Here is a 17,145-nt window from a genome sequence, read left to right as displayed (position 1 = left end):
CTTTAAAATCTACTAAAAGTGTACTTCAAAAATCAGTTATTAAACGTAAACTGAATCCCGCCGTCGGAACTCATCATCTCCTTCTTCGATTCTCCTCCTCCTTCCCCGTTGCTGTTTTCGCTCGGTTTTGGTTTCTTGCCGTACGAGCGTTCCTCGGCGGTCATCTCGCCCTCTCGCGTGCAGAGTTCCGGTTCAACGCACTCGCACTCCGCCCCCGTGACTAGTTTCACCCGCATCTCGTACCCTGGTCCGCACGCGCCTCCGGATTCTTTGAAGAGCGATTCCGCGGACATGCTCCCTCCCCCTGCCTTTGCGTTTTCAGCTTCCATCTGTTTCATCATCTCCTCGTACGCGTTGTTGTTGCCTTTTTTGTTCAACCCTGCGTGGGCTACACCCAAACGTGACGATGAAGATAATGACGATGGTTCGACGAAAGCGAACGGCCCGGAAACGGCGAGAAGCACAGAGAGCGACGCTGAAATCGTCGCCATCCGTGCGCATCTCCTCGTCTCTTCGTCGAAATCACGCGCGTCGTCGTTCCTTTTGTTTTCGGAAAGGGAAAAACGCTTCTCGGACGATGATGATGATGATTGTAACGACTTTGCGGATGAACAGGTCGACTTTGCCCGTCGTAAAAAAAGTGCTCTCGTTCGCGACGACGACGACGACGACGCTCTCGTTGTTCGCGATTTGGAGCTCGCGTTATCACACATCGCGTTTTGCCTCGTCGTCGTCGTCATCATTTTCGGTGTTGTCATCGTCGTCGTCATCATTCCGCTCCTCTCGTAGTAGAGCGTTCTGTTCTCTCTCGTATTTAGTGAGGGGATTTGGAGTGAAAAAAAGTGGATAAAATCTCTCTTCTTTTGGGGCAAAAGCGAAGGAAAAAAGAGCTGCACTTTCTCACACGAACAGAGACGTATTACTCTTTTCTACTATTACTCTTTCTTTTCATTCGTGCGCGTCGACAAGACCGGGAAACCGATAGATAGTGCAGGCGCATTTTGTCTCATGTCCTCCTCTGCTCTGGCGTCCTCTTCCTCCTCGGTGTTCGTCTCTGAGCACGGCAGGACAAAAACAAATCGTGGGAAGAGGATGCAGCGGAACCAATCTTGGAAAAAAAACGATCGATTCGTGCGCGTGAAGCAGCGGGGGAAGAAGAATACGACGACGACGACGATTCAGACGACGGAAACGAAAGCGGAAGCGACGACGATGCGAGAACAACGGCGAAAAGACGAGCGACGGAGAGAACGGAGCAAAGATTTCAACCTCTCGCCTTCGCACTCTGCGTCGGAACGGAAAAACTGGTTCCCAGTCGCGTTTAGCAAAAACGTCAAGTTTAATCAGATGATCCCTTTTGATTTGTTCAACGTGCCGTGGGTTTTATTTCGAACGAAAGAAGGCGAAATTGGATGCGTGAAAGACGAATGCGCGCACAGAGCGTGTCCGCTCTCGCTCGGGGTGCAAGTGGAAGAGGGGCACATTCAGTGCGCGTACCACGGGTGGGAGTTTACCACGAGAGGGGAGTGCGTGAAGATGCCGTCGTGTAAGACGGTGTTGAAAGGCGTGTACGTGGACGCGTTGAAGACGGTCGAGCACGACGGGATGGTGTTTGTTTGGGCCGGGGATGAGGGGGAGGAAGTGCCGGATGAAAAGGATCCCAGGCATCCGACGAACTTGTACGTCGGGGAGAAGAGTTTACGAGCGCCGGGTGGAGGGAGCGTGAACGGGACGCCGTTTTTAACGTGCGCGGAGATTGAGTTGGAGTTTGAAAACGAGTGCGACGTGCTGACCGAACGATTGTTTACGTTGACGCAACGGGCGGTGAATAAAGCGAAATTGGTCGAGGAAAAGACGGGGAGTTTGGAGAAGATTTTTGATTTGGTGGACGTGAGCGCGCAAGTCGCCAAGGCTTTGCGATGGGGGTGGCGGCCGGTACCGAACGAGATTAAATTTGTTCCGAGTAGCGCGTTGGTCAGTTCAATTGATATTCAGAGGATGTATGGGGACTCTATTCCTAGACGAGTGCATCAAGTGCACGTGTGTTTACCGTCTAGACCGGGTAAGACGCGAGTTTTGTTTCGAATGGCGTTGGATTTTTTACCCGAATCCGCGATGGTGGCCGATAAGGTTTGGGAGAACTTAGCGAGGCAAATTTTGAAGGAGGAGTTGAACGACGTCGAGGAGTGCGAGATTGACGGGGAGTGTCCGCTGATGAGCGTGGACGAGGAAGAGGCGATGGGGGATTATTTAAGTTACCGCTCCTCTCTGAAGAAAAATAATAGTTCAAGTAGTAGTAGGTCATCTAGTAGCGGCGGTAAGGAAGAAGAAGAAAAAGAAGAAGAGGCGCAGTAGAGAGAATTTCAGAGAGAGAGGACGATGATTATGGTTATTTATAATAATAATATGTATTGCGCAGCTACCATGGTACACGTATAACTAAGTGTGTTCTTCTAGTGAGGATGATTCACATTATCGCAGCGAGAGACTCGCGCTCGCGACTTTGTTCTTCTTCTTTAACTTCTTCGTCGTCTTCTCCGTCGTCGTTCCCTCGTCGCTCTTCCTCTTGACAAACTTCATAAACTCATACGTCACCCATAACTTCCCACCAAAAGTGATTGGTTTAATAAACGCTCTCAGCGTCAAACTCTCCGCTAACGCAACCGTCAGACGCGTCGGATCGGTTTTCGCTAACATCGGTATTCTTTCCACCGCTCGGCGCGCCGGTTTCGAAGACGTTTCCAGCATTTTCAGGAACACCGGTTGGACGTTGTTTTTAATCACGCGTACGTTTGCAAACGGTTGGCAGAGCGTTTTTGACGGTTGAATGCCGTACGCGGCGACCCACGTGGACGCGGCGAACGCGATGGAGAAGATTTCGTGGAACCTGTTTTTACGTAAATTGTTGTTTTACGTTGTTTTATCCGCGTCGAAGCAGCGCACGTTAAAGAAGAGAGAAATGGTATCAGAGCGCGCGTCAACATCATCATCATCATCATCCGATGATGGAATATATTTCAGAAGAAGAAGACAACAAAGAGAACAAAGAAGAAAACAAAGAAAGCACGCACGCGAACGCCAGCGGGATATCTCTCGCGGTGAGGCCTTTGTCGAGAAAGTATTCCTTGATCCTTCCCATTCTTCTTCGTTTCTTCAGGAGTCGTGGAGAGAGGTAGTCGCAGGGAGTCGAGATATCTTTTCGTGGTGTCTGTCTTTTTTCTCGTTTTTTTTTTACTCGCTTTAAAATTTAGGGTTTTCAACCCTAGCCTTTTTGACGAGACCAATTTCCGCAAATTACGACGAACACATTTGCGCGCGTTCAAAGCGCTCTTTACTTTTTACGCGCGCAAAAAGAGAGCAAAAGTCTCTCGGACAGAGAAAGAAGAGGACGGGCAGAGCGCGAGAGGTGATTTTTCTGTGTCGTGAAAAGAGTGCGATTGTTTTGGTTTCTGAGAGTTGTTTCTGTGAATTTATATAATACACACATCAAATCACAAAAGCCGCGGCGAAGAGATACGAGGATGGAGCACCACGAATCCGCGACGTTAATGACTGCAAACGACGACGAACGCGTCGCGCTGCTTCTCAAAAGCGGCAGTAAAAGAATGATGACACCCGTATCGTCATCATTCACACAAAAAAGAACCGCCGCTCCAACGATGAAAGCGGTATCGATCGCGTGCTTCGTCTGTTTCTGCGCATTCGCATTCGTGAGTCGTAATCACCCTTTGAAGACGTATTTGGAAAATCGACTCATCGTGCAAACGCTCGGGGTGAAACCAAGCGACGTGGCGTCGTCGTCATCGTGCGAAAATATCGTGGAACGAGAGACACAAGCGATGACGTTTTACGCGACGGATTTATTCGGGTGGTCGCCGTTCGTGGAGACGAGATTGGACGCGTCGTACAAGAGGCGAAGTTTGAAATACTCTTTGAGTAGGAGCTCGGCGAGCGCGGCGGAGAGCTCGGAGCCGTCTGAAAAGGAAGAAGAAGAAGAAGACGACGAAGACGAAATGGTGGCAATCGCGAGTCCGACGGAAATTGAGAACGAGGTTGGTGGGACGGACACGTCGGAAGACGAGAGAGGGGAGAGGCAGCAGCAACAGTTGGTCGTCACCGGGAGCGAAGAAGAAGAAGAGGTAGAAGGAGAAAAGGCTGCGACGACGACAGCGACGACGACTGACGAAGATAATAACGATGCACCCGATGACGATGAATCAACCGCAAAGACGACGAGTGAAAACGAAGAAGACGGAGAAAGCTCCGTGGGAAGAAAAGAAGTGCGAGAATACGAAAACGAAGACGAAGAGAGCACCGAAAAAGCCGCCGCGGAGAAGTTGGTAAACGCGAAAGAGCTGCTCTTTGTTCCTCCAGACAAGACGCCGTACAGGTATGCGTTCATCGATTGGTTAAAGCCGGCGTTACAGGACGATCCGCGGATTGCGAATCACATCAATGATGCCGATATGGTGTTGTTTACGGATTCATTCGCGGATGCGAATCCGTACATGGCGAAGTTTTTACACGAAAACGACGTCGAGGACGAAGAATCGCGAGCGAAATGGTGGTCGGAGCAAAAAGACAACTCGAAAGTGTTGGCGCAAAACTTGTTCTCGAGAATGTCCAAGGAAAAAGATCAAGCGAGCAGAGCGGTTGCATTTTCGAACTTTTTGTTCCCGTCTGAGCGTTTTATTTTGCGTGAAAAAGACGAGATTGGAGTGCCGGAATACGCGCAGGTCGGCAGCGACGCCGTGGTGGGCGATAACAAGAAGAATTCGAACGTCTTCATAGCTGTAACGGATGTTTCGCCGGCGCATATTTGGGAAAAAGCGTACAAGACGAACGGTATTGCCATGCTCGTGCCTTTTACCGCGAATTCGGACATTGCTCGAGCATCGCTGAAGTTGAAAAATATTTTTTTCTACGAGCGCGAACGACCGGAAATGTTTTACACCGGCGACTTGGAGTTTCTTCACGACACCATGCAAGCGCCGATGAAAAACTTAATCAGCGCAGAAGGTCAGAACATCCACTTGGGTAAATCGAAATCGTTGAACTCCGATAACGACGTCAAAGATTACGCCGAAGGCTCCTTGCGTTCGTCGTTTTGCTGGATTCCGAGATCGTACGATAAGGCGCGATTTGAGACGTCGACGAGAGTCATCGACTCGATTGCAGCCGGCTGCATCCCAGTCGTTGTCGTTGATTCGATCGCGGAGTCTCTCCCATTTAAGTGGGCGGTGGATTATAAATCTTTCATGTTGCAAGTGCCGGAAAATATCTTCGTGGAGAACCCGTTGGAAGTCGCGGAGGCGGTTTCTAAAATTTCATCCAACGCGTTGCAAGCGATGCGCTCGAAAATGTTGAACGCGAGAGCGAAACTCGTCTGGAACGACCGAAACGATGCCGGGGATGCGTGCGATAAAGATACGGGTCGATGCTCGTTAGCGCCGAAATTATTTTTGGACGAGATATTGTATCGCGTGAAGCAAAATAACGCGGAGATTCAATCCGCCATGTGCGACAGACGCACGGACGGAGATGGGAGCTCAGATTGGGTCGATGGCGGCGTGTGGACTGGCGAGAAACTCTGTGCACCGTGGTTGGCAAAGACTGGATTGTGCAAAGCCTCAAAGAAAGATTCAGAACGCGAAGAGAGAGAAGAGAGTGCGTCATCGAAGGAGGAGGACGGGGGAGAAACAGCCGCGGAGAAGGCCGTTGACGCCACCACCAATGAAGAAACAGACGAAAAAGCTAAAGCTCCGGAATCTGGAGGAGAAGAACAGGTTGACGAAAAAGAAGAAAAAGAAGAAGAAGAAGAAGAAGAAGAAGAAGCTGGGTCCAGCAACAGTTTTGACATCAACGAAGAACTCGAAGCGGCGATTTCGGGGAAGTCTCGAGCGGAAAAAATGGAAGAAATCGAAGCGGAACAAAAGGCCGCCTCGGAAAAGGAGAACCTCAAGAAGGCGCGGAAAGAATCCGAACGCAAACAAATCGAGGAAGCATTGAAACGCCAAGAGGACGGAAACTACGAGTTGGAGGAGGAAAAGTCAATAAAAAAAGAAGATTTGAAGGAAGAAATCGAGGAACAACCTGAAACGGCGGAGGAAAAGATGGACACGAGCGCTATGGAGAGCAGCATCGAGGATGAAATCGCGGCGACGGTACAACCAGAAGCTAAGATTAGTACGCCTTCGAACGACTCAATCGCGAGTGAGGGAGAAGAAGAAGAAGCCGGTTCTGATGTAAAAAAGGAGAGCGACGACGAGCAGGAAGCGAGAGAAGAAGAGGAACGCAACACGAGCGCGATGGAAAGCGAGATGGAAAGCAACATCGAGGACGAAATTGCCGCGACGGTACAACCATCCGCCGTAATCACCAGTGCTGCTGCCGAAGAAAGTAGCGAAGAAGAAAAAGAAACAGGAGGTGAAGAAGAACAACAGAAGGAGAAAACGCCCGAGGAAGAAGCGCAAGATCTCGCCGAGGACTTCGCCTCCGCCTCCGATTCCGGCCAAGACTCCAAATCCTTCGGCGAAGACTTGTACAACAAACTCATGGGCGGCAACTCCATCAAGAGTGCCACCACCGACGATAGTACAACGTCATCATCACCAACATCTAGCGCCTCAACGGAAGACAACACCGGCATCGATTTAGACCAGTTCGAGACTTCGTCCAAAAAAGCCTCGGACGTCGAGGACGGAGACCCCGACGGCGACGACGACGCTTCGCGCGACGACGCCGAGGACGGCTGGTCCAGCTCTTTGGACAACGAATCCTACTAAAACGTAATACTACGAATACTACTACTAACACTACTACTAATAAACGCCGCATTTATATGTAGTAAAAGCTTTCCCTTCTTCTCGGGCGTGTCCGCGTTGTGCTCTCGTATATATTCTTCTCGAAGCTTTTACCGCTTACGCAAAAATTCAAAAGAACACAAATCATCACTCATTTGTTTCATCATTGACAATTGACGTCATCATCCATTCGCTTTGGCGACGTTTTTAACGAAATATCTTTCGTCGTGCCTCGCGCTAATCTTTCCTCACATAACTCGCTTTGCGCGCGCGAATCAACACCCAAGCAAAATGCATCACTCGTCGTCAAAATCGCTTTCCTCGTGCTCCTCTCGTTCTTCCTCGTTTGCCCTTCCTCCGTCGAGGTGTAAGACGAAGGCGCACGCATCCTCGAGACGAGGACATCGAACGCCCACGACGCAGGCGATTTTTGGTCTCTTCGAAGGAACGACGACGACGAAAACGAACGACGACGACGCTTTGAAGAAGAAGACGGAAACAACGAAAGGAAGTTCTCCACCTCCTGAAATCTCGCAGACGTTGCAATCCTTGGACGACTTACTCGGCGAGGACCCGAAAATTATCGAGGAACGTAAGGCGGACGAAAGAGCGAAAGCGCAGTACGCGTTGCAGCAAGAAAAAAAAGAAAGGAAAGAAGAGACGAAAAAAATGAACAAAAAACGGTTCGAGAAGTTTCAGTTCGCGGTGAAACAATCGACGTCGATACAACGGTTACAGGCGGTCTTTTTGGAAGGTTTTTTACTCCCGAACGTTGCATCGTCGTCGTCGTCTTCGAGAGAAGAGAAGATGGAGTTCTTTGAGTTACCGAGCGAGATTATCGATCCGAGAACCGGGGATCGATTGAAGGCGAGCGCGAAGGCGTCTTCGTCTTCGTCTTCGGAGTCGACTGGGGAGGAGGACGCGACGACGACGACGATTACGAATAGCACGGTGAATAGATTACCCGGGGAGTTTCAGATTCCGATTATTCCTTACGGACACGTGGTCGTTCCAGGAGCCCGAGCGAAATTGAACTTGTTCGAGCCGAGATGGTTGACGCTCTTTTCGAAACTGTTGAAACCAGAAGACGCGGAGGAAGATCGAACGATTTTGACTTCTCACGAATGGGGGGGCAGTCGAGACGCGAAAACGATTGATTTTAGCAAAGTTGAAATGATAGCGGATTACGAATCCGGCGAGAGACGGTTCGATATCGTCCCCGGGGCGAACCGGTACCCGGAAGACGGCTTTGTGGGTACGAACGCGTTTGGCGCGGTGTACAGAGGCATCGACGGTAAAATTGCCGGTTTAGGCGTCAAGATGGAAATCGAAGCGCACGATGTCGCAGTGGACGGGATTTTACTCTCCGTGTGTGCTCGTGCGAGCGCGAATAGGTTTAAAATTTTGCGCGTCGTCCAAACGGAACCGTACATTATCGTCGACGCTGTGCCGTACGACGACGATTTTGCCAACGCGTCCATGGACGAGGACGTCTCCGAGGCTGAACAAAATTTACTCGACGCCTTGGAAACGTTGAAATCCAACGACAACTATTACTACGAAGCCGTTGGATTACAGTACGACGAAGATCCATCGACTGGAAAGATTTCGGTGAAGAAACTCATCGAATCCGAGTTTAAGTCCTTCACGTTCTCGGAAATCTTTTTGTACAACAAAGACGACGTCGCGTTACAAATCCTCGCGAGCAAATCTCCAAAAGAGCGCGCGGAAATCGTCACCAACATCGCCAAACAAATGAAAGCTGGAATGAAGTTCGGCTTAAACCCTCGAAACGCTCGCGTGTTGAGAATTTTGACCTTTTGGGGGTCTCTCTTTGCCATCGGAAGCGGTTTGACACTCGTGCGCGACATTGCCGGTTTCTGATTTTGATTGATTTCATCCGTCGAGAACAATAACAACCGATGTAGACGACGTCGTCTGAAAAGCCAAACGTAACAGAGAGAGAGAGAGAGGATCGAATCAAAATTTGTAATAAAACAACTACCATATCGTATGATTACGACGCTGTTCGTAAAATTTTACTCTTCTTCTTCTTCTTTCAACCAACCAATGCCTTCCTCGAACGAAAAAAAAAATATACATTTTTTTGAAAAAAAGCAGAAAAGAAAACAAGGAACACAACCGCCGTTGAAATGCGAATTTATCCGTCTTTTCAATAGCGCTTTAATTAGCACTACCACACACACACACACACGCAAGCGTTGTATTTCGCGTTACGTTTCGTAGCGGTTTACACATAAATACGGGAGAGTAGAGTTCTTTTTGTGCTTTTAAGAGCGGATTTTGCGTTCGCATCTTTGAGATCGAGAAGCGTTTTCTTCATTTATTCGCGCGTTATACAATTTTCGAAGGCCGAAGAAGAAGTTTCTCGAGAGATAGAAATAATTGCGCGAATTTCCAACGCACGAAATGAGCGCTTTATCACTCGCTTCGAACGCGTTTACGCACGTAAAACCGAACGTTTCGAGACGAGGACGATTGAACCGCGCGAGATGTGCCGCTTCTGTGGCACGTTTGGAGTCGCGTGGCGTCGCATCAAAGCGTAACGATTCTTTTTCCGCCAACACTCATTGTCTCGAGCGCAAATCGTCCGTCGCGGGGGGTGCTTTATCTGCTCAAATTTTACCGGCAAAAGCGTCTGTGTTGACGTCGTCATCCTCGGCGTTTTATCAGCACTGCTCAAAAAGAAACAACAACAACAACAACACTTCTGCGATGCGATCGTGCTTGCAAGTGTTCAACGCGGTGAGCGATTACGCCGGCGCCGAGGATCAAGGCACCGGACGAGTTGATAAGAGCCAGTTTCACGCCGCCATGAGGATTCCGAACACGGCGATGGCGAAAATCGGTCGACAGTTGGGCGGCGGCGGAGCGGCGACTTTGGAGAAGGTGAGCATGGATTTATCGAGTTCGGTACAATCAGTGGCAGCGCCAAAGTTATCTGACGGCGATAACGGGGGGAATAACGGGGGGAAGATCAATAACGGCGGGGGCGGCGGCGACGGCGACGAAGGCGACGACGACGATTGGTTCGACGAAGAAGACGGCGACGGCGACGAAGGAGGATACATTTCTTTGAGAGAAGGGATCCCGGAAACGTTCGAAAGAGAGGCGATTCAAGCCGTGTTGTCCGAGTGGTTTAAAACGATCGCGAGTTTACCGGCTGGTTTGAGAATGGCGGTGGAGATGGGCGTCGTTTCGAGCGCGCAGTTGGTCAGATTCATGTCCGTGGACGTTAGACCGTCCGTGGTAAGAGTCGTCTCCAGATCTACTCCGCAGTGGGCATCCAGAGCGTTCGTTGGTCGATTAATGGCAGAACCGGCGTTTTTGTACAAGCTTGCGTTTGAACAAGCGGTGACGGTTGCGGCTGGTACCATGTACGAAGTCGCGCACAGAGGGGATAAGTTGAAGAAAGAGTGGGACTTGGCGGCGTCCAACGTGGCGCAAATGTGCGTCGCAAACTTGGCTACGGTCTGGTTGTGCACCCCATCGCGATCCTTTGGCGGCGTCCAAAAGTTTGGCTGGCAAAAAGCGTTGGCGGGTATGCCGAACAACGCGTTTGACCGCGCCGGACCTTTGCGACCGTACACCACCGGCACCAGAATCGCCTCCGTCGTAGCTAAAGGCGCGGAGCTCTCCGCCGTCGGTGTCGTCATCGGGGGTGCGTTCAGCGGCTTAAACAACTTATTAGTCAACTCACACAAAAAGAAAGAAGGAAAAAAATGGAAACCAGCCGTGCCGGTGCCGGACGTGAAGACGTCCGCGTTGGGTATGGGAGCGTTCCTCGGTTTGTCGTGCAACGCCAGATATCAATTGATTGGCGGAGCGGATCGATGGATGACGGATCGCTTGACGAGCTTAGGATCTGCAATCACCGCCACGGCGTTGATGCGATTGACGAACAATCAAGTTGGTGAACAAACGAGATTGTTCTTGCTCGGCTTACCGTTGCACGCGCAAAGACAGCGAGTACGGGGCACGACTGGATACACGCGCGCGTCGTCCAAAAAGTCTGCGGGGGGTGTTAGAAAAACGAAAAAGGTGAAGCGAAAGGTGAAGCGAAAAGTACCGGCGGCTGCTGTTGCGGCTGACGCGACCGTTGCTCCGCCCGCGACGCCAGCCATGGCTTAATAATAAGACATTTTTTTATCGGTTTTCAAGACGCCTCTTCTCGAGTATTGACACGAGAGACTGACGACGATTCAGACGACGACGCGTCGTTTGCGGCCAGCAGAACACAGTGCGTGAAATCTGGCTTTTTCTATATAGTAGCATCGAGCGCAAAGATAAGTGAAACTAGCTATTCACTTATTGTAAATACGATCACACATTTGTCCATCTGCGTTACATACGTATTCATATTCGTCTTGTGTCTTTCTCTCTCGTTTTCTCTCTGAATTCACCCTCAGAATTACTCCACTTGATTCCTCCTTCTCGATCGATCGATGATGGCGCACCCGCACGTTTTCTCTCGTCCTCCAGGAGCGACGATGATATCCTTCTCCTCCTCCTCGTCAAAAAAAGTGGTTTTCAAGTGTCATCATCGAGGTAAACGACGCACACGACGACGAGAACGTTCGTCTTCAATTCGCCGCCGTCTCGTTTTCCCCGACAGTGTTTGCTGCGTTTCGAACGACGGTTCAGACGACGATGAATGGGTCGAACGCGCGTGCGTCTTGGCGGACTCATCCGCGGGCGAGTGTGCGCCGCACCCAAAATTCGCGTGCGTGATTGTGCACTCGAAAACGAGAGACATCCTGTGCGAAGCGTTTCAGTTTGGCCAAGCTGGTGAGAAGTGCGAGAGGCAAGCGGAGAGGAAACTGCGAGAAGTTCTGTCGTCGTCGTCATCTCTGGCAAAGAAAGAAACGACGACGGAAACGGGAGAGTACGACGTGTATTTGAACATGGAACCGGTGCACGGAATTGAGGTGTCCGGGGAAACGCGTTCGGTGGACGCATTGACGCGCATGCGCTCGCGCGGCGTTCGACGGATAGTTATCGGCACCATGCACCCGAACGAGAAGTTTCGAGGGAACGCGATTAAGGAGTTGGTCGAGAGGGGAGGTTTTAAGAAAGAACAGATTGTGGTGTGTAAAACGAATACGCGAGGGGCGATGTGTGCGAGGAAAGTAAACGAGGCTTTGTTGTATAGATGTGCCACGGGCGGGTACCCTCACGGCGTGTATAAATACGCGATGACTTTAGACGGGAAGATTGCGAGTTCGAGCGGGAAGTCAAAGTGGGTGACGGGACCGGAATCGAGGGAAACGGTATTTCACGAGAGAGCGAGGTCAGATGCGGTGATTGTCGGTGGTGGGACGTTGCGGACGGACGATCCGAGGTTGACCAGTCGGAATGGGGACGGGACGTTGACGCACGCGTATCAGCCGGCGAGGGTGGTGTTGTCGAGGTCGTTCGACGTGCCAGAAGACGCGAGGTTATGGGATACGTCCGTGGCTTCTACGATTGTGATGACGTCGGCGAGTCACGGAAAACCAGCTTTGGCGAAGATATTGAGAGATAAAGGCGTAGACGTGGTAGAATTTGAGGGCGAGTTTACCATGGATAAAGTTTTAGACGAGATGCGCCAGAGAGGCTGGTTGCAAACGTTTTGGGAGTGCGGTGGAACGCTCGCAGCGCCGGCTATTACGGCTGGTGCGTTTTCGCGGGTGTTGGCATTTGTAGCGCCGAAAATCGTTGGCGGTGGTTCGAAAGCACCGACGCCGATGGGCGATTTTGGATGCGACGCAATGGCGGACGCGGTGCCTTTGAAAGCGACCGACGCCAAGGTGTACGGAAGGGACGTCTTGATTACCGGATACTTACCAAACGCGTTCGCAAAAGGTAGATTAAAACGATTTGTCGAAGGTGGGTGGATGGATGGTAAACGGGATGGATTTGTGGACGTCGGTGAATCATCGGACGATTCCGAACGCGTGGATACGTTTGGCGAAAACGAGGTTCTGGCGGACGTGGAGCAGTGTTGCGCGGACGAAGCGGAATCTAATGACAATGAAAAAGACGACAATGCGAGCGACGAGATTCGGTTTTACAAATCCTGGGACACGTACAGCGCTCTCTCAAACTTTAGCGCGCACGCGGTCGATATCGACGGAGAAAACTGGCTGACGTCTGAATCGTACTATCAAGCGCAAAAATTCGACGATTCGCACCCCGACGGCGTAGAAATCAAAAATGCTATTCTTAAAGCGAATTCTCCAGAAAAAGCGAGCAGAATTGGACGATTAAAACAACGCGAAAGACCAGATTTGTTGAAGAAAGATTGGAACTCGATTAAAATACACGTCATGGATCGCGTCTTGCGCGCAAAGTTTACGCAGCACCGGTCGGCGCAATCCTTGCTTCTATCCACCGGTCAAAAACGTTTGGTCGAAGACTCGCCCGTTGATAACGTTTGGGGGAGTGGGCGAAACAACGACGGCAAAAACTTGTTAGGTGTGGCGTTGATGAAGCTGCGCGATGAGCTTTGAACGTCTATCGTGAAAGACTTTCTTGTGGATGAGTTGGAAAGGCTGGACGACGAAGATTTAGCGAACGTCGAACCGCCAAAGTAAAAAAACAAATAGTTTGTAGCGCACATAGCATGCATATATGCCTAGAAATATTTAGTAAAGATAACGTACGATTAAAAACTAATTTCTGACGTAATCCACACTCGTTACCGAGCGAATCTCCCTCAACAAAGCTTTCGCGGTTTGCTTTTCCGGCCCTTGGAAATCGAGAAGTTTCGAGCACGCTTCCTCGGCGGCGCCAAATTTACCCACGCCTTTATAATATTTTGCTAAGAATAACAAACCATCGATGGAGTCTTGCGTCTCTGCATAACTCCCAGTCTCGCGCTTCAAACGTTCTAAGTTTCGTAAATGGTAATGTGCCGCCGCTTTCCAATTCTTTTGTTGCTCGTGAAGCTTTGCTAATCTCCCGAGCGCGATGCCTTCCTTATCGCCGCACGCCACCGCTCGTTGGTATACGCGAATGGCTGCTATCGGTTGGCGTAATCCGTCCGCTTCATAGCAAGCACCAATAGCGCACCACATCCGACTATCGTTCGGGCGCAACTTAGCCGCCGCTTGGTAGTAATACACCGCGTACACGTGCATGGAAATTAACTCGTACATTTGGCCTAAACCATACCACGCGCGATAATCTTTCGGGTTGATATCCACCGCGCACCGGTAGGCCTCAATCGCAGCTTTTGGATTTTTCATTTCCGTATACTCGTGACCTAATAACGTCCACGCGGACAAGTAATCTCGATTCAGACGTAACGCGCGACGGAAGTACGTCACCGCTTTCTCGTGTTGTTGCTTTAACGAATAATAGTTTCCGATGACGCAACACGTTTCAGGCGTGTATTTGTTCGTGTTGGAAATTCTGTGCGCCAGATGTGCTAACTTGGCAAAATCTTCTTTCACGTATAAGATATTCGAATACGCGTCTATGCCTTCAATTCTGTGTGGATCGACTTCAATCACTCGCTCGAACAACTCTTCGGCTTCGTCGAACTCTCTCAAGTTGTATTGCGCTATGGCGCACTTGGTCAAAATCGAGGACGAACGCTTGAAAATCTCCGAAAGCCTATCAAACTGTTGCATCGCTTCCACGTTCTTTTGACTCTCTAAATTAAACTCCGCGATGAACCATTGGTAACACCAATGGTCTCTCGGTAACCTCAAGTTGGCGATGGTGTCTTCGTCGCACAAATCTACTAACCCTTGCCAAGCGCTCCAAAAGGTTGGATACAGCCTCGCCGATTCGGCAAACTTCACTTTCGCCGCGTCCAATCGCCCTCGTTCTCGAAATACCAACGCCTGCAAATAGCAGATGAACGCGCACTTATGCTCGTTATTATTATGCTCCCTAGTGCTATTATTCGTACTACTGCTGCTGTTATACTTTTCGTACTCATCCAGCCCGCTCTGGACGACGTCCAACTCTGGATTATTCGCCATCCTCCCGACCAACTCGCCCCGAACTCTCGGCCCTTCGTTCCTATCCAAATCGTCTCCATCCATATCGTTCGCATCCGAAACGTTCCCTTTCTTTCCATCCTCTCTATCTCCAGCCGCCCCACTCGGACCTTTCGCGCGCACATTCGCCACGTCTCGCCTCGTCGTCTCGCCCGCCAAGAAGAGCGCGTACAGTTCGAGAAACGTCTTCAAAGGTTTCCCGTGCGCGGACGCCGGCGACGACGTCGCCAGCAAATCCGCGCACCTTCGGTATTCGCCTAAATCGAAATACGATTTGGCTAATATGTACGTCGGATCGTCCTGTCCGTGGTTGTTTGATGAGGTCGTCGTCCTCGTCGTATACTCCTCTCCTTCGCCTCGAAACGGCACGTTTCCAACCGGTTCGGGAAACGAAATCACCCTTAACTCTCTTTCCTTTTCCTCCTTCGCATTCTCAAAATCCTCTGTTTCTTCCTCGCTCAAACCTTTAGATGGTGGTGAAGGTAACCCACACAACTGTTCCGCGGCCCATTTCTTGGCGCATTTCAAACCTCTCCGGTTGCAATCCTCCACGGTTGAAGCTAACTCAACTCGAATGGTCGCCATCGAGGTCTCGGTAAACGAGAACGACGATTTTTCCGTCTCCATGCTCTTTCTCTCTTCTTCTTAAAGCCCTTCGAAAAGCGCGCAATAAAAGGAGAGAAAAGCAAAGGAGAGAGAGATACCGTTTTTCAAAGAAAGAAAGAAAGAGAGAAAGAAAGAACGCGGCGCAAAAAAGCAAAGCGTCGTCTCGTTCTGAAAAGCTCTCTTCTCAAGCGCAGAATAGAAGCACTGATGTGTCCCTCTTTTTCTCCCCAGCTTCTGTTCTTTTTTTTTGAATTTTTTTCTTTCGTTTCGTTTCGTTTTTTTTTTGCCTCTAACACCCTAAACAACTCCTTAAAAAAGAATCTCAAAGATCACAAGAATCGAAAAGAACGAATATCGCTATTCTTACACACACACACATACAAATACATATATACTAATAATGTTTGCTGCTACTCAACAAATCGCGTCCGTCGCCGGCCTCAAGGCCACCAAGGTTCAGGTGCGTATTCTCTACTGCTCGTTCTTTCTTTCTTTTTAATGATACCGATCTCATCGTCGGCGTGTTCTTCTCACAGAGCGCGCGCTTTTGATGACGATGCGAATTTTCTTCCGTATCTAATTCTCCAAAAACGAATCGACGTTTGTGATGATGCGCGAGAGAGATCTGATCTCCGATGCGCGCTGCTGGTCTCACCGAGAGAATGAACGAAAACGAATGCGCGTAATAACGCTTCTTCTCGTCGTTGCGTCGTGCGTTCGTTGGAGGTGGATCCGCAACGCATCGATTTTTGAGATCTCACTACACTTTGAGAAGAAAATATTCTCGTTCGAGAGCCGCCGAGAGAGAAAAAAATCTTCGATTTTCGATTTGATTTTATCACGCACGAGTGGCTTGTAAGAAGAGAGACTGACCTTTTTTTCTCCCTCAAACTCTTTTTCATTTATTATTATCAGTCCAAGTCCATCTCCAAGGTTGTCAAGGCTGACATCTACCCGGAATTCGGTACCTACCCGGGCGGGGGCGAATCCCCGATCATCCCGTTCGGCGACGAAAAGAACGCCGAGCGTGAAATCATCCACGGCAGATGGGCCCAATTGGGCGTCACCGGCGCCTGGGCCGCCGAGAACGGCACCGGCATCCCGTGGTTCACCGCGGGTACCTTGTGCACCCCGGATGACTGCACCGCCGTCGCGGACAAGTTCCCGGGCGCTGTTGCCCCGTTGGCGCCGGAAGGCTCTGGCTACCCGTCCTTCTGGAACGTTTTGATAATCGAAACCGTTTTGGTTGGCGCCGCCGAAGGATACAGAACCGGTTTGATCGACCCGGTCTTTGACGAACTCTCCGTCGGGGACGTCTCCCCGGGTGGCCGATTCGACCCGTTGGGCTTGGCTGAATCTGGCGACTTGGAAGAGTTGAAGATCAAGGAATTGAAGCACTGCAGATTGTCCATGTTCGCGTGGTTGGGCTGCATCTTCCAAGCCTTGGCCACCCAAGAAGGTCCGATTGCCAACTGGCAAGCGCACACCGCGGACCCGGTTCACGCGAACGTCTTGACCAACGCGGCCAAGGGCTTCGGCTTCTACTAAGCGATACTCTTCGTTTATATATATTTAGGCGTAGACTGTATCAAAACACACACCAAAGAAGCATTTAGTTGTTGTAAAACAATCATTCACTAATGCATTTTATATTATATTAAAAATTTTCTGCGCGTCGCGCTATTGTTTTTTCACTCAACTGTACACGCGTGTATATATTTTTT

General features: G+C 50.2%; 9 protein-coding genes across 9 annotated transcripts; 6 read left to right on the top strand and 3 right to left on the bottom strand.

The window, feature by feature from the left end:
• Nucleotides 1–32: 32 nt before the first annotated feature.
• On the bottom strand, nucleotides 33–491 carry Bathy02g03210 (cytochrome b6 (ISS); the record flags this gene model as incomplete). Its single annotated transcript, XM_007514582.1, has 1 exon — nucleotides 33–491. One exon carries the CDS (start codon nucleotides 489–491, stop codon nucleotides 33–35), a length of 459 nt encoding a protein of 152 aa, XP_007514644.1.
• Nucleotides 492–1,008: 517 nt separating this feature from the next.
• Nucleotides 1,009–2,355, top strand: Bathy02g03200 (iron-sulfur cluster-binding protein, Rieske family; the record flags this gene model as incomplete). Its single annotated transcript, XM_007514783.1, has 1 exon — nucleotides 1,009–2,355. One exon carries the CDS (start codon nucleotides 1,009–1,011, stop codon nucleotides 2,353–2,355), a length of 1,347 nt encoding a protein of 448 aa, XP_007514845.1.
• A 117-nt stretch (nucleotides 2,356–2,472) lies between these two features.
• On the bottom strand, nucleotides 2,473–3,139 carry Bathy02g03190 (predicted protein; the record flags this gene model as incomplete). Its single annotated transcript, XM_007514643.1, has 2 exons — nucleotides 2,473–2,887; nucleotides 3,072–3,139. The coding sequence occupies 2 exons, from the start codon at nucleotides 3,137–3,139 to the stop codon at nucleotides 2,473–2,475; spliced, it is 483 nt and encodes a 160-aa protein (XP_007514705.1).
• A 382-nt stretch (nucleotides 3,140–3,521) lies between these two features.
• Bathy02g03180 (unknown protein) lies at nucleotides 3,522–6,785 on the top strand (the record flags this gene model as incomplete). The annotated part of the gene is made up of 1 exon (XM_007514888.1): nucleotides 3,522–6,785. One exon carries the CDS (start codon nucleotides 3,522–3,524, stop codon nucleotides 6,783–6,785), a length of 3,264 nt encoding a protein of 1,087 aa, XP_007514950.1.
• A 309-nt stretch (nucleotides 6,786–7,094) lies between these two features.
• On the top strand, nucleotides 7,095–8,687 carry Bathy02g03170 (predicted protein; the record flags this gene model as incomplete). The annotated part of the gene is made up of 1 exon (XM_007514719.1): nucleotides 7,095–8,687. The coding sequence occupies one exon, from the start codon at nucleotides 7,095–7,097 to the stop codon at nucleotides 8,685–8,687; it is 1,593 nt and encodes a 530-aa protein (XP_007514781.1).
• Nucleotides 8,688–9,233: 546 nt separating this feature from the next.
• On the top strand, nucleotides 9,234–10,955 carry Bathy02g03160 (predicted protein; the record flags this gene model as incomplete). Its single annotated transcript, XM_007514658.1, has 1 exon — nucleotides 9,234–10,955. The coding sequence occupies one exon, from the start codon at nucleotides 9,234–9,236 to the stop codon at nucleotides 10,953–10,955; it is 1,722 nt and encodes a 573-aa protein (XP_007514720.1).
• Nucleotides 10,956–11,272: 317 nt separating this feature from the next.
• On the top strand, nucleotides 11,273–13,315 carry Bathy02g03150 (riboflavin biosynthesis protein RibD; the record flags this gene model as incomplete). Its single annotated transcript, XM_007514710.1, has 1 exon — nucleotides 11,273–13,315. The coding sequence occupies one exon, from the start codon at nucleotides 11,273–11,275 to the stop codon at nucleotides 13,313–13,315; it is 2,043 nt and encodes a 680-aa protein (XP_007514772.1).
• Nucleotides 13,316–13,477: 162 nt separating this feature from the next.
• Bathy02g03140 (predicted protein) lies at nucleotides 13,478–15,442 on the bottom strand (the record flags this gene model as incomplete). Its single annotated transcript, XM_007514976.1, has 1 exon — nucleotides 13,478–15,442. One exon carries the CDS (start codon nucleotides 15,440–15,442, stop codon nucleotides 13,478–13,480), a length of 1,965 nt encoding a protein of 654 aa, XP_007515038.1.
• A 379-nt stretch (nucleotides 15,443–15,821) lies between these two features.
• Nucleotides 15,822–16,969, top strand: Bathy02g03130 (prasinophyte specific chlorophyll a/b-binding protein, chloroplast precursor; the record flags this gene model as incomplete). The annotated part of the gene is made up of 2 exons (XM_007515026.1): nucleotides 15,822–15,881; nucleotides 16,337–16,969. 2 exons carry the CDS (start codon nucleotides 15,822–15,824, stop codon nucleotides 16,967–16,969), a joined length of 693 nt encoding a protein of 230 aa, XP_007515088.1.
• Between the last annotated feature and the right edge of the window lie 176 nt (nucleotides 16,970–17,145).

Source organism: Bathycoccus prasinos, assembly GCF_002220235.1.
Source record: "Bathycoccus prasinos genomic : Chromosome_2".
NCBI classification, from domain to species: domain Eukaryota; kingdom Viridiplantae; phylum Chlorophyta; class Mamiellophyceae; order Mamiellales; family Bathycoccaceae; genus Bathycoccus; species Bathycoccus prasinos.
The sequence above is the reverse complement of the archived record's forward strand: the minus strand, read 5'-3'. Positions and strand labels throughout refer to the sequence as shown.